Raw genomic sequence first — 14636 nt, 5'->3', positions numbered from 1 at the left:
CCTCCCGGCATTTCCCCTCTTTGGGCAGTTTTGCTTCATTTGTTTCCTATTTCTGCTACATAGAAACTAACTTCCATCTCAGCCCAGCCAGCGCCGCTGAATAGAGCCTGTGCTGCGGCTCCGTGTGCGTCAGATTCCTCCGCGCAGCCGTGCCGGCCCCCTCCTTCCCTCCCTCCCTTTCTCCCTCCCGCGGGCGGCCTCCTTAGAGAAAGCGCCTGCCGAGCAGCCCGCCGTTTCGGCTCCGGCATCTTCTCGGGCTGCCAATAGAGAAAGAAGTCGCGGCCCGGGCCGCGCGGAGGGGTGTCAGCGCGGGCCTTAGGCCTAGGCCGAGGCACTCCTTTTCCCGCGGGGGGCGGGGGCGGCGAGTGCGGGCCGCGAAGGCGCGGACTCCTTTCTGTGGCGGAGGGATCCCGGCGGAGGCGGCCGTAGCCCGGCCCGCTGCCTGAGAGTTGTTGTTTCCTCCTCCTCCTCCTCCTCCGCCTCCGCCGCCGTTGCTTGAATGGTGGAGCCGAGGCTCGGCTCGTGAGCACACACTGACAGCTACAGGGCAGGCGGCGGCACCGTCCCCGCTTCCCCTCGGCGGCGGGCTGTCCCGCCGGCGGCCCCGAAGTGACCCGCAAACATGTCTCGTGAGAGGAAAGGCCTCTCGGAGCTGCGATCGGGTAAGTCGGGCGCTGCGGGGCCGCCGCGCCGGGCGGACTCGCCCGCGGGCCCCCGCCCCCCGCGGCCGCTCAGCCCGTGTCTCCCCGTCCCTCTCTCCCGCGCAGAGCTCTACTTCCTCATCGCCCGGTTCCTGGAAGATGGACCCTGTCAGCAGGCGGCTCAGGTAGGCGGCGCGCGACGCGGGCCGGGCGGGCGGGCGCTCTCGGTGGCCGCCCGCGGGCGTGGGGGAGGGCGGCGGCGGCGGCGGGGCCGCGGCCCGGGGCGCGGGGCTCAGCGGTCCCCGCTTTGTTGTTGCAGGTGCTGATCCGCGAAGTGGCCGAGAAGGAGGTAAGGGCGCGGCGGGTCGGTGCGTCCCGACGCCGTACGGCCTCGGTCGGGCCGCTGCTTGAGCCCGGGCATCGAGCGGGGCGAGGGGCGCGGGGCGCGGGGATCCCCGGCGGGGCGCGGGCCGGGCTGGGGAGGGGAGCGGCGCGGGCCGGGCCGGGGGCCGCGCTCACCGGGCGTCCTGTCCCCGCAGCTGCTGCCCCGGCGCACCGACTGGACTGGGAAGGAGCACCCCAGGACCTACCAGAATCTGGTGAGACATTCCCAGCGCACAGCAAAGAAACTTTTCCCCGAGTCGAATAAAAATTGAATTTCCCGCAATTTTTTACAGAGACAAAAACTTGGCCTCGGAACGGGAAAGCTGCAAAGGCCACGGGGAGGGTTGGGAGGCAGGAGCGGGGGCTGCGGGGGGCGGCGGCTGGGGGTGCGGACGCCCCGGGGCCGCAGGGGCCGTGGACAATTTATTTGTGATATTTTGTTAATGTGCTAGAAATAAAGATACGTCATGAGTGTTGTGCAGTGCAAGGCCGGAGGAGGAGGGGCCGGCGCGCGCGTCCGTGCGGGCGGGCGGGCGCGCGCGCGAGGCGGCGGCGGCAGCGGGAGCGGCGCAAGCCTGGAGAGCGCGCTCGCCAGCTCCTTGCTCGCTCCGCACGCGCGGCCGGCTCAGCTTTCTCCAGACCCACACAATAGCTAGTGACTAACTGCTCCGAAGTGGCATTAGCATTTCTCAAGGAGGCCATTCGGGCAACGGACGAACCTTGGCAAGATTTTTTCCTTTTTCTTTCCTCCTTCTCCTCTTCCTTTTGCTTTCCGTAGATCTAGACGTAGATTTTATTTATTTTTATCTTTTTTTTTTTTTCGGTTGGAGGCGTTCAGATAGATACTTGGTCTTACCTACCCGGCGGCACATTTTGCATTTACAAAACCATACCTGCCGAAGTATAAATTTAGAAGTTTTAAAATGCGTTTTCTAATTTTGCTGATTCTTGGGGTATATTCCCTTCTTTTATTAAAAACTCAATAATGGAGGGCATTGAAGGGTTTGATTTTTATTTACATAAGTTGCCGTGGGCTGAACCTTGGGTCTTCATTTTTTTGTTTATATTGAGATGTTTTAATTCCTTGAAAAATTACTTTTTAAAATAGTTGGTGGGTTTTGCAAGGCAATAATTGTATGCTCCCACAAAATGGAGCTATCTCTTGAGTATTGTGAATGGAAAGGAAAGTCTTGGTGCTAGTTTACTTTAAAGGAGCTGTGGTTTCCGCAGCATCCTCTGTGTACACTGATTGACGTTGTTTGTACTAACGTGTTGAATAGTCAGTTATAACAGGGGCCATCGAGCAGCTGAAATTTAGACGATACATTGAGAAAATGTTCTGAGCCGCTTGTGACTGCTCGAGGTAGTTGCGGTCACTCGTGTTGTCAGGGCTGTCGTGAGTAGGCAGTTTTTAGTAGTTGAGAATGACTGTCTTAGGTGAGGTGATGGCATAACCTGATTCTCGGTAGCTTTTGTGTGGTTTTGAATAGGATTCGCATAGCTTTTGTGTGCAGGTGTTATGATTTAATATAAACTATTGATGACTACGGGATTGTTTAGGCTTAAGAAAACCGAGGGGAGACTGTTTTGTATCCATGCCTAAAGTTCAAGCAGCGATTTAGGGTAGTTCAGTCAATACTTGGGCCAATCCTAAAGTGATTGGTATTTGAAGTAAACTCCAAGGTTTACTACTTGCAATATTTTAAGTTAAATACTTTTTTGGTAAAAATCTTCAGTATATTTCCATGTCTTCCTTGCTGTTTAAGAAAAATCAACTCTAAAAATACTGTCAATAAGATACGGCGTGTTTTACCAAACTTGTTTTTTCTTTTCTTTTAAAAAGCCCACAAATTCCACGTCACTAAAAATTGCTGTCCTTTTAACTTTAAGTGTCTTAGATTTTTGATCAAAGCTACTAATAGTGTTTGACTAAATAATGGGAGTGGCTAATCGGTATAGGAATATCATTTTGTTTTTCTGGTGAAAACACTAATGCAGATTTAGATTTAGACCTAATTTAATTTTAGAGAGGGTTCTCATCGGCTCAAATAGTAAAATGAAATATTCATAGTTTTTCAGGTTTCTTAAATTGTCTTTGTTAGTGTGTTGTTTATGAAGAGCCACATGCCTTGTACGAAGGTGGTTTTTCTTGCTGAAGAGTTTTTTTTTATCTCAACAATCACCATGGCTTTACTGTGAAGACAAGTAAAAACTCTTAACTGGAACTTGGAGTTGATTCTTGTTCTCTTTTATTTACTCAGCATAAAACTGCTGAGTGCAAGGTACCCTTTAAAGTACTTGTGTATCCATCAGTCCCATTGCTGAGATATGTGAGAATATGGCTGTGTTCATCTCACTGGAATTGCAGTTTAAGTTAGCCTTAAGAATATTTTGGTTGCCAGGTTTCTGAGCACATTAGTAGATCAGGAAATTTTCTGTTTTAATAAACACATGCAAAGTCTCTTGCATATTCTTTTATCTTAATTTAAATAAATTTTTACTAAAGTTTTACTTTTTGTATGCATCAAATTGAACTAACAAAAATTGCCTTAAAATTATCTGGTGTGTGAAAATGTAGTTTCAGTAGTTTATACTTGTACATGGAAATGGTTTGTTGGTGTATTAACCGATGAGCTGAACAGTATTTTAAGTGGAAAAATTCATGTGAAGTTGGAATTTTCTAGACAGTCTTTAGGAAAGAGATGTACGTTTGTACTTGAGTTTGAAAATAATTATTGATCAGTATTACTTGGAATACATTGATTGGAATTACATTGGAATCAGCTTTGGTCCAGAAGAAAATGAAGTGTTTAGTGCAGTTTTGAAAGTTTTATAAGTTAAAAAAGTAAAATTCATACATATATGTGTGTATATGTATATATGATTGAAAAAGGCAATTCTCAAGAGCTGAGAATTTTGTCTTTGCTATTTAAAAGAATGTGATGGATTATTATCTGGTCGAACACTTAAAATATTTTAAAAGTGAATGGAATTCGATAGGATATTAAAATTGTTTTGAGGTTTGATTTAAGCTTATTCAGAGTTTACATTTTTTAACCTATAATTTTTTTTTAAGGTAAAGGACATTTTTCAAGTATTCATCAGAATTTTTTTTTAAATGAAGCCAAGTATTAAGCCAAAAAAGTATTTTTTAAGATAGGCTGGCCTTAACTCTCCCTGTGTAACTGAGGTGTGACCTTGATTTTTCTGATGTTTCTGCTTGCACTCCCAGAATGCTGGGATTATAGAGTGGTTTATGCAGTGCGAGGAAATGAACCAAGGAGCTTTGTGCATGTTTGCTGAGCACTTCACAGATTGAGCTAGCTACATCTTCAGTCCGTCCACATTTTATAGAGTAAGAGGTCTATGTTTTGGACAGTGTAATCAGCTTTTTACTATGGGGATTTCACTTACCTCAAGGTGCAGACAGTCGGCTGGCCTGCGTCAGCTTCCCAAGTGTTGGGGTTATAGGCTTATTTCCTAACTCAGTATTTGAATTTGTTGGTTCTTTAGTTCTGCTTCCTAGTTGCCTCCTTAATTAGCAAAATGATTGCTCTTTTATTAGATATTAACGTAGATTATTAAAGTATTTTCACTAGACTTGGGATGCTTTGATTACATTACTTCTTAAAGTTACTTCTTAAAGTTGAGTTAAAGTTTTGCTAATTTAATAAAATGATGTAATTTTTTTGCTTTAAAAAAAATAATCACTTTCTTTCCTTAAACTGATTGCATCTTACTAGGTATCTTTTTCTCAAGGTGAAAGATTAGAAGTTAGGAGATATGGTTTGTTGTCTGAAACCTGGTGATAGATTGCAGGTGATATGGGAAAACTAATTTCTCTTGCCTTGGTTATTTGTAAATATATATAAAAGCACGGACTGAAAAGTAACTAGAACTAAGTTTTGAGTTAGAAATAGCAGTACATTGTTTTTAAGTTCTTAGCATTTATTTTTGGAGTTTAGTTTTTTATAATAGAAAAATAAACCTATAGAAATCATGCCAGTTTTGGAAACTGAATAAATGCTTTCCATAGTACTATTCTTTGGTGGTCATCCTACTTTGGGTTCTGTTGCTGTGATGAAACTCTGCAAGGAAAAAAAAGCAATGTGGGGAGGAAAGGGTTATTTCATCCCAGAACTCCCAGGTCAATATCCATCCCTGAGGGAACTTGGAGGAATTCATGTCAAAGACCTGGAGGCAGAAACTAAAGAAGAGGCATGGAAGTTGCTGCTTATTGACTTATTCCCTGGTTTGCTTAGCGACTTTTCTTACACAGTTTAGGCTGGGTCTACCTACAGTGACCTGGACCCTCATCAATACATGGTCTCAGGATGCTTTGATGAAAGCCGTTCCTTTTTCCAGGTCTGTCAGGTTGATGACTGAGTTATTATAATACCATTTCTTCTTGTAAAGATGAAGATTTCTGAGATAGTAGCCGAATTGTACACCACCTCTTTACTACTCTGTAACTACTGTGTTTTTTTCACTTTGGTTTAAGTAAGTTATTGGTAGCTTCAGATTTAGAGATGAATAGAGGGCCCTGAATAGAATTTACTTAAGTATATGTCTTAAGTATACAGTACTTAGAGTATGCTGATTAAAGTGAGTATCGTGGAATTAAACTTAGAGGTGAGCTTAAAGAAAGCGCTAGCATAGTCGAGTGTTAAACCAGAAATTTCTGGTCTGTATTAAGATACTTTGAGATTTGTATAAATCTTTTCCAGGTTGAAAGAGAGCATATGAAGAGGTATATATGTGTTGGTAGCATTACAAGGCTTTCGTGGGTTTTTCCCTTCATTTTTAAATTCTTTGACAGTTTTCATACATGTGCATAATGAATTTTAGCTGCCCCCTTTTAAGAGTTTCAATTAAATAATAAGCTTAGTTTGATAGTTCATGAAACTGGACTTTTAAAATGATTTACTGTTATAATTAGGGATGAAATGTGTTAGGTAAAAAAGGAAAATAATATGTGCTGAAGGACCAAAACTTCATCTTTTTTTATGTATACAGTTATTCTCTTGGTACTTGGTATCATTTTTAAAAGAATTGGATTCATTTATAAAATTTATGTGTGTACTTGTTGAGTGTGGGTTTTTATGCATGTGTGGTTGTGAATGTCAGGACAGCCTTGACATGGTGGTCCTGTCTAGCATGTACCAGGGATCCATCTACCTGTTTGTCTTTTCAGAGCTAGAATTAATTACAAGTGTGGTTACCTGATATTTTTTTAACAAGGGTTCTCTGCACCAAACCCAAGCAATTAATCAACTTTATCCCCAAGCCCTATAAATTTTTAAATTAAATGAATCCATATTAGATTCTTAATACATTGCCAAGTGAGGTGGACATAGAGGAATATTGGAATTGTTCCTTTCCTAACTGTTCATATAACTGAGACAGAGGAGTATCAAATGCATCTATTTGCTAATCTCTAAAATGGCCTAATAATGACAAATCCACTTTAAAAGGCTGGGAGTAGTAATGGGTGTAGGGTTTGGTTTGCTCTTGGCAACCACAGTGACAATAGTAAAGGCTGTAGAACTGTGTGGTGGTGTAGAAACTGTACTGGGATTTATTGTATCAGTTATTCATGGCATCACAGGTGATGGTAGCATGTTATAGAGGCAGTACCAAAGAATGCATGGGTTCTGCCACAGTTGGTATGACGTCCTGGGTTTCTGTCATGAGTGGAGAGCATGTATATATGACTTAGGAAAGGGTATAGTGCAACAGTGCACAAAATAGCTACTGTGAGCGGAATTGGTTGACTCTGGTTTACTTTTGGAGTGCAGAAACACTAGTTTGTAGGCAACTTGATGAAACACTTGTCTGAAACTTCAGTCTATCTCTAGATGTCAGGTGCTTTAGTTATCTTGAGTACTGAAAGCTGAAACAGCTAAAAATGAAACTGGCTGTTTGTTAGTATTATTACATTGACACTTTGAATAATAGCAGTTTAAGGATTTTTCCCCCCTATCTTTTCATTGAGGGGGTATCTTTATCAGATTCATAAATTTGAGTTTTAAATTATACTCTAATATTAATATGTTTGAGAGAATTTATTGTACATAGCAAATATTTAATTTTAATTTTAAAAACTCAAGGTGTTGGTCTGAATTGAGCACTCCTGCTTTGAAGTGTGGAGAAATCTGAAGAGTTTTTTTTTTTTTTTTTTTTTTTTAAAAGCAGAACAGTCAGTTTATATGAATAAAGTTGAAGATATTTGTGTTGTCATTTTCTTTAACTGACAGGTACTGTATTGATAAGATAACTGAATTATCTAAATGTGTTCTTTTGATTGAATTCTTGAAGACAGGCGTTCATGTTATGTTTGTTTCCAAGTACTTAGTAAGTAAATTTCCCAGATTAATTTTGATGTTGGCAAGGTTCTGTGTTGTTAAGCATCTTATAAGGAAGTGATGAAAATTTAAGAATTCTCAAATTAGTTAACCTAACTTAGAAAATTTGATTTATAGATTCTATTAAATTTTTAATGCTCAAGCTTGTGTGATTACTGGGGAAAACTAAAGTTTTGAGAAGGAAACAGTACTATAAACTGTTGGAATCTGGAGACCTGGACCTGATTAGTTTGTCTCCTATTTTCTGAAGATAAATTCTTGAACAGATTTACCTTATAGGTAGAGTTTTCTACATTTGTTAGTAAATCTTTAGTCTTTACAAAAAAAAAAAAAAAAAAAGATTAAGTTTTGAAAAATAGTTGGCACCAAGATGTTTTTTTGTGGAGAAGATAGTAAAAAGTTACTTAGAAAATGTATCCTAGCTTTAAAAATGATAAATAAAATTTAACTCATACTTCAAAAATCATAGCAGCTTTTAAATTTGGAAGTTTTGAGACTTTTAGTTTTAAAATTTTGTAGTTTTTATGAAAAGGCTTATAAACAGTGAATATGTTTTTTGTAATTTTTAATGTACTAGAATAGTTAGAAAAATGAGAGTTGTATTCTACTCAACTGGTCTTTTATAATGCAAAATACAGAGAGCAGAAGTTGCCAGCCCTTTTGATCTGACAAAGATTTTTGACCTAATCACATGGAAGGAGTGAATATGAAGTATTTTAATTAAAACATATTAGTGCTGAACATTGATCATCATTTTCATAAATATCAATTTGCTAAAGGAAAGGACATTTTTAGGTCAACATAGGAAAACCAAGTAATTGAAATGACTATTGAGTTAACTTCATTCTGAAAATTCACTGGATTTTATATTGATGTGTAATTCATGTGTATATGTAATCCAGAAGTGAAACTGACAAGGGGGACAAAGGGGACTAAAAGGAGTCTGGATGAGAGAATGTCAGGTAGGGGCCTGGGGAGAAATATACCCAGTGTGTATTATATACTTGTATGGAAGTTGAAAAAAATAAAGCTATCCCAAACAGTTTCCTGGATTAGGTAATATTTCTTCCCAATATATGGTCACTATGTAATATACGCTTAGAGTGTCCTTAAAGTAACAGTAGACTCTTTACTGTGTAGTGCTAAGGGCATCAGATGGTTCAAAGAATAAGTTAGTGATGCCTTCTTTGTGGTGATGAGGACACTTAGATTTAACAGTGCTTTCTCCATTCACTTTGTAAGTCTAATGACTGGCTGCTTTGACATGAAATGTCTTTTTCTTTTAAAAGTTGAATAAGAAATTTTTTTGGTATGTTGAGACAGGGTTTCTCTATAACCCTGGTTGTCTTGGATCTTGCTGTGAATACCAGGCTGGTCTCATAACTGCCTTTGTCTGCTTCCCAAGTGCAGGGTTGAAAGTTGTACCTCACCACTGTCCAGCTGAATAAGAGAAGTACTTAATCATAGTATGTCTAGTGGAAATCATTGGTTTTCAGTTTCCTCATAGCAACATCCTTCTGATGATACCTTTTTTTTCCTTAAAAAACTTAAATATTTTATGAATGAGTACTCTGCACGTATACCTGAATGCTAGAAGAAGGCATCAGTTCCTATTATAGACAGTTGTGAAACACCATTTGGTTGCCGGGAATTGAACTCAGGACCATTGGAAGAGCAGCTAGCATTCTTAATCGCTGAGCCATCATCTCTCCAGCCCCTGATTACACTACCTTCTGATAATTGCTGAACTTAGTTTACTTTGCTTTTCTATTGCTGTGGTAAACACCATGACCAAAAGCTACTTGGAGGAGGAAAGGGTTATTTCATCTTAACCCTTCATGTTACAGTCCTTCACTGAGAGAAGTAAGGACAAAAACTTAAGTGAGGCAGGAATAGAAACAAGCCAGAGAGCAGCACACTGGTTTAATTCTTCTTGTCTGCTTTCTTCTACAATATGGGACACCTGACCAGGAGTCTTGAGACTTCCCACATCAATTTTCAGTGAAGAAAATGTTTCACAGACATGTCTATAGATAATCTGTGCATTTTTTTTTAAACTGAGTCACCTCTCTCACACAACATTAGCTTTTGTCCAGTTGACAGAACACTGACCAGAATAGCATGCTACCCAGAAACAGGTTGGTTTACCCAAAGTTGCAGATTAACCAGCCAGCCAGCTTAGTTTTTCCCCCCCTTTTTTCCTGGTGTGCTGCAATTCACATTCTCAGATGATTATACCATTCAAATTGCAGTTAATAATTCTAGAAATATTTCTTATGTATGATCTGAGAAAGAAGTGATAAACATGTAATTTTGACCAAAGTGGAAAAGAAATGAGAAGAGCTGTATTATTTTATAGAGAAGTTTTTACTCTGATGTGAAAAACATTGCTATAGACCTATGGATCATTCTTTGGGGAAAAGAGTCATTTTTTAAACCTGATTGGTGTTGACAGTCCCTGTTTTGGAGCATTTTGTGTGGAGGGTCCATGGCTGCAGTTTTCCAAATGAGTTCTAAAAAAGGAGACTCCTAGGATTCCTGGCGTCCTGAGGAAGTTGAATGACCAAAGCTAAGAATAGATGTAAATTTGGGAATTAGCATAATAGTTTCCCAAAGAGAATATGTAGTGTGAGGAAAACATGTATGGATTTGGGCTCTGACAGCTAAGATCTCAAGGAACACCACTTTGTGTCCAGGTAGAAGAGGATGAACCTGTAAGAAGGAATGGGTCCACAGATAGAGCAAAGCCAGAGAATAGCTTGAAAATTAAGGCTAGATGATGGAAGAGACATTAAAATACAGATTTATTTTTAAAAAAAAAATCAGTAGTTAAGGTGAACTCCAATACTCCAATGATGCTTTTGTTTTTCTGGTGTTTTGTATTTATTTTAAAAATAAACTTGGGATTCTACTGTCAACATTACTTTTTGGTTTTTCGAGACAGGGTTTCTCTGTGGCTTTGGAGCCTGTCCTGGAACTAGCTCTTGTAGACCAGGCTGGTCTCGAACTCACAAGATCTGCCTGCCTCTGCCTCACGAGTGCTGGGATTAAAGGCATGCGCCACCACCGCCCGGCAACATTACTTTTTAATAGAATTTTGTATTAAAGTACTTGGGAGCCTATATGCACTTAGGTCCAGTGAGAATATTTTGTGAAATCATGGTGATGTTAATGACTTTGATACAGTCATTATCATGATTTAGATCCCAGTTTTCCCCGCACTTGCTTATTTATGTGTGTGTGGGGGGCATGTTACATTCAGTGTGATTATTATTTTTATTATATTTATTCCCCAATATATTAATGAGTCCATATGTAATGTCTAACTTGGGATATAAAGTAACAGTTGGTTCTTACACCAGGTGCAATGCTAAGGACATTACATGTGGTTTAATTTATTCAATACCATAGCCAACAAGTACAGGGACCTCTTACATTGTCCTTTTATAACTACTTTCACTCTGTCTTAATGTGTCTAACCTTTAACAATGCTTTACCTGCTTTTCATTTCCAAAATAGTATCTCAAAAAGTGATAGAACTTGAATCATATAGTAGATAATTTTGGGAGATTGTACCACCCACTAGTCTTGAGCATTTATTCTTGGATGCTTTTTGTTTTAATTTATGCAAATGAAACTGTTGACCGAGGCAAGAGAGTGAGAGAAGAAATGAGACTAATAATGAACTATCAAAAATAAAAAGAACGTATCTGATGAGGCAAACACTAGAAATGCATCTGGATGATTAAAGCTGAAAAGGGGGATGGAGAACAGGTTAGGCAGGATTTGGGGGTTTTGTGAAGAAACTTGAGGATATTTAAATGTAGGCATGAATAGGAAGGAGGTGGCTGAGAAGAACTTCAGACTAAGGAGGACTAGCTTATGGTTTGGGTTTCTTTGAAGTCAAGTTAGGATTCATAGCATAGATAGAGAATTTAGATGTTACATATTAAGAGGAACAATTGCTCTAAGAAACAGTAGGTTAAGTTGTAGCTTTAGGGATTTGATGGGGGGAATAGCTCCCCCCATAAGTAGATGAAAGGAGGTATGGAAAAGGACTCAGGAGCTTATTGTTAGTCTCTTTCACACCCCCCCCCCCCCCACACACACACCTTTGGTGATTCCTTATAGACTGCTGAAGAGAAATAGTGACACCAGAATGCTCAAGTATGTATTCCTTGGGGCTACTTATGTTAGCACACTTTAATGTTTAACACTTAACGTTAGAACAATTTAAACCTGTACTTTCCTGTTTAATTTAGAATTTCATTTGGGGAATTTTCTATGGCTTTGAAAAATGTTTGAAACCACTAGAATAAAGCAAAACATTTTTTTTTCTCTATTTTGATGTGCTAGGATAAGTGCTAATAAAATGTTTTCAGTATTGGGTAGTGGCGAGGTCAGCATTTCTTTGTTAACTTGTTTGTTTACCTAAATAATCATTTATTAACCCTCAGAAGTTCGTTAGGTCCCTAGTAAACTGGGTCTTACACAGGACACAGACAAGTAAGTTGATTGGTGATGCAATAAGCATGAGACCTTTAGAAATTCGAGGCATAGAATGAATTTCTGATGAGGATTATAATTACCATTAGATTCCGACTGAGGTTTAAAGTATCAAGACTTATAAAGAATTGTTGTCCTCATTTTTAATTGTTGCTGCCTTTTAAACTATAGCTATCCTAGTCAGCAAGTGCAACTCTCCTGCTCCCAGCAGCAGTTGGGCTGCAAGAATGGGTTCCCCAGGCCCCAATTCTTTTAAAGCTACCAATGGAACGGATCTAAATCTCTGTTGCTCTAAAGAATTTGAGATTCAACGGTTGAATCTCTCCCCAGAGGCTGAATAGCAAGCAACTCACCTCTGGTATCTCCCATGAAGTTTTCCTGCTCCTGCACCCCTCCTTATAAACCCTTCTCCACCTGGCTCTCCCTACTACTTCCTGTCAGCTAGTTGCTGACTCAGCCTCCTGACCACAGGTGACTTTTAATCAAACACGTCCTTGCATCATTAAACAAATGTTCCAGAGCATAAACAAAGGTAACATACCTTAAAATAATATTCTGCAACAAAAAATTAAAGTACATAACGTGCAATGTAAGGGTGATTAAGGGAAACTTGAAAGGAGAACAAAAGGTGTGCAGAAAGAAGGGACTAAGGTAGTATGAACAGCTTATGAAAGGACGTGAAGCTTAGATATGAGATACGGAGGTTTGGAAGTGGGTGGGTAAAGATTTCTAGTAGACATGTCAGTTTCTATATTTAATAGATCAAAAACTGGAGAAAGCATAGCATTTAAGAACTAAATGTCTCTTCTAACTTGAAAGTGAAATTTGAGTTTGAAAAATTGAAATAATCTGCATTATCAAAGAAAGCTTTAGTCAAAGTGTATTCATAATATTTTACTAAAAGGTACAGATCTGTAGAAAAGGTTACCAGTCTTACTATATGAAATGTATTCTTCCTGCAGATTGTAAAACAAGACCGTTATGAACTTCATCTTGCTAAAGTAAGAAGACTGAAAAGAAATTGAGTGGTTTTAGAGGTCATATTAAAATACTTATGTTTGGGCCAGAAAGATAGCTCAATGTTTTAAGAGCATTTGTAGCTCTTGCCGAAGACCTGAGTTGAGATTCCAGCACCTGCCTGTAACTCCTGTTCTTAGGGATCTAATGCTTTCTTGTCTCTGCAGGCACTGATGGCACACAAACACATGTGAATTAAAAAAAAAAAATTTAAAGCAATAATTGTACAAGTTTTGATTTGAAGGGCACATTATAAATATTCCAGGCCCTTTTCATGTAAAGTTTACTTTTAAATTTTTTTAACTTAGGTATGTGTGTGTGTTTTATAGCAGGTATGCTGCTCTAATCACTCTGTTTGTTAGACCTTTAAGACAGGGTCTTCTACTGATCCTGGCACTAGACTATCGGTAAGCCCCAGGCAGCAGTCCTCCTATCTCTATCCTCAGTTATAGGCATGCGTGACCACCTCTCGATTTTCTTGTGGGCTTTAGGGATTTGAACTCGGCTCCCCATGCTCACTCAACAAGCATTCTTGGTTGAGCCGTCTTCTCAGGCTTAGTCATATTTTCAGTTCACCCGAATTCTTTACAAGGTAAAGTGCGATGTTAGATACATATGTGTTGTATGGTTATCAGTCAGAATTTAGCATATCCATCCCCTGATACATTTATCATATCTATGTGTAGTAAGAACATTCAAGATATTTTGAACTACTTAGATAACTTTGCTAACTAGAATCACCTTGTAACCGGAATCCCGAACTTTTCTGGTGCTTATCAGAGAAAAGTTTAAATATAATTTTAAAAATCTTTTGTTATGTTTTCTTATAAACACTAAAGATAATTTAGTTTACTAATGTGCTACTTATTAGTGTTTTTTTCTTTTTCGGTTTTTGAGAGAGGGTTTCTCTGTGTAACAGCCCTAGCTGTCTTAAAGTTGAAAACAGATTTATCTGGAGTCTCAAAGGCTTTACTGACACTGGCCAAAAGAGTATATTGTACATAATTTGTAATGCATATTTTATTAAAGCTCCTTTTTTCTAAAGAGATTCATTCTGCCAAGCAACTTACACACACACACACACACACACATTCATATTCTAGACTGTTGTTTTTAATTATCAGTGTGACAGTATGGTTCCATGTTATCTTCACAACAGGAATGTCTTCTGGAGTAAGATTTCTCTTAATTGGCTTAGTGTTAGACAGATATTTATTAGCCAACATTATAAAATATTTATGTGCTGGGTGGTGGCGGCGCATGCCTTTAGTCCCCAGCACTTGGGAGGCAAAGAGGCAGGTGAATATCTGTGAGTTTGAGGCCAGCCTGGTTTACAGAGTGAATTCCAGGACAGCCAGGACTGTTTCGCAGAGAAACCCTGTCTCAAAAAAAAAAAAAAAAAAAAAAAAAACCATGCATATACACACATAGGCGCGTGTGCTAGTCTGCAGATTATAACAAAACCTAAAGATGTATCTTGGTGGTAGAATGTTTGCTTGCATGCTCAAGGCCTTGAGTTTTATCCCCAGCAGTGAGGAAGGGGAAAATAAAAGGAATATAACAGGTAATATATCACGAAAGGATTTATTTATTTACTAGCCTTCAGGATTATTTTAAGAAAGTCATATTAAGATTGCCCAGTGGGTGAAATCCTTTACAGTTTGGGCTTAAGGCTTTTAGGCGTGGGCTCAAGGCCCCTTTTCAGTACTACAAATTACTGTGT

The 14636-nt window shown here is 39.6% G+C and overlaps 1 protein-coding gene across 2 annotated transcripts in view; it reads left to right on the top strand.

Moving 5' to 3' along the window:
- The first annotated feature begins 458 nt into the window (after window positions 1-458).
- The window catches only part of Phip (pleckstrin homology domain interacting protein), a 119631-nt gene continuing 105453 nt past the window's right edge, over window positions 459-14636 (top strand). The window contains exons 1-4 of one of the 2 annotated variants that reach the window (XM_050125019.1): window positions 459-662; window positions 768-826; window positions 961-990; window positions 1181-1240. In XM_050125019.1, the coding sequence (XP_049980976.1) occupies window positions 623-662; window positions 768-826; window positions 961-990; window positions 1181-1240 (189 nt within the window). In that variant the 5' untranslated portion in view covers window positions 459-622. The remainder of the gene's footprint in view (window positions 663-767; window positions 827-960; window positions 991-1180; window positions 1241-14636) is intronic. The other variant, XM_050125010.1, reaches the window with a different exon arrangement.

Source organism: Alexandromys fortis, unplaced genomic scaffold, assembly GCF_014885135.2.
Source record: "Alexandromys fortis isolate MF-2015 unplaced genomic scaffold, M_Fortis_MF-2015_v1.1 scaffold_22, whole genome shotgun sequence".
NCBI classification, from domain to species: domain Eukaryota; kingdom Metazoa; phylum Chordata; class Mammalia; order Rodentia; family Cricetidae; genus Alexandromys; species Alexandromys fortis.
The sequence above is the reverse complement of the archived record's forward strand: the minus strand, read 5'-3'. Positions and strand labels throughout refer to the sequence as shown.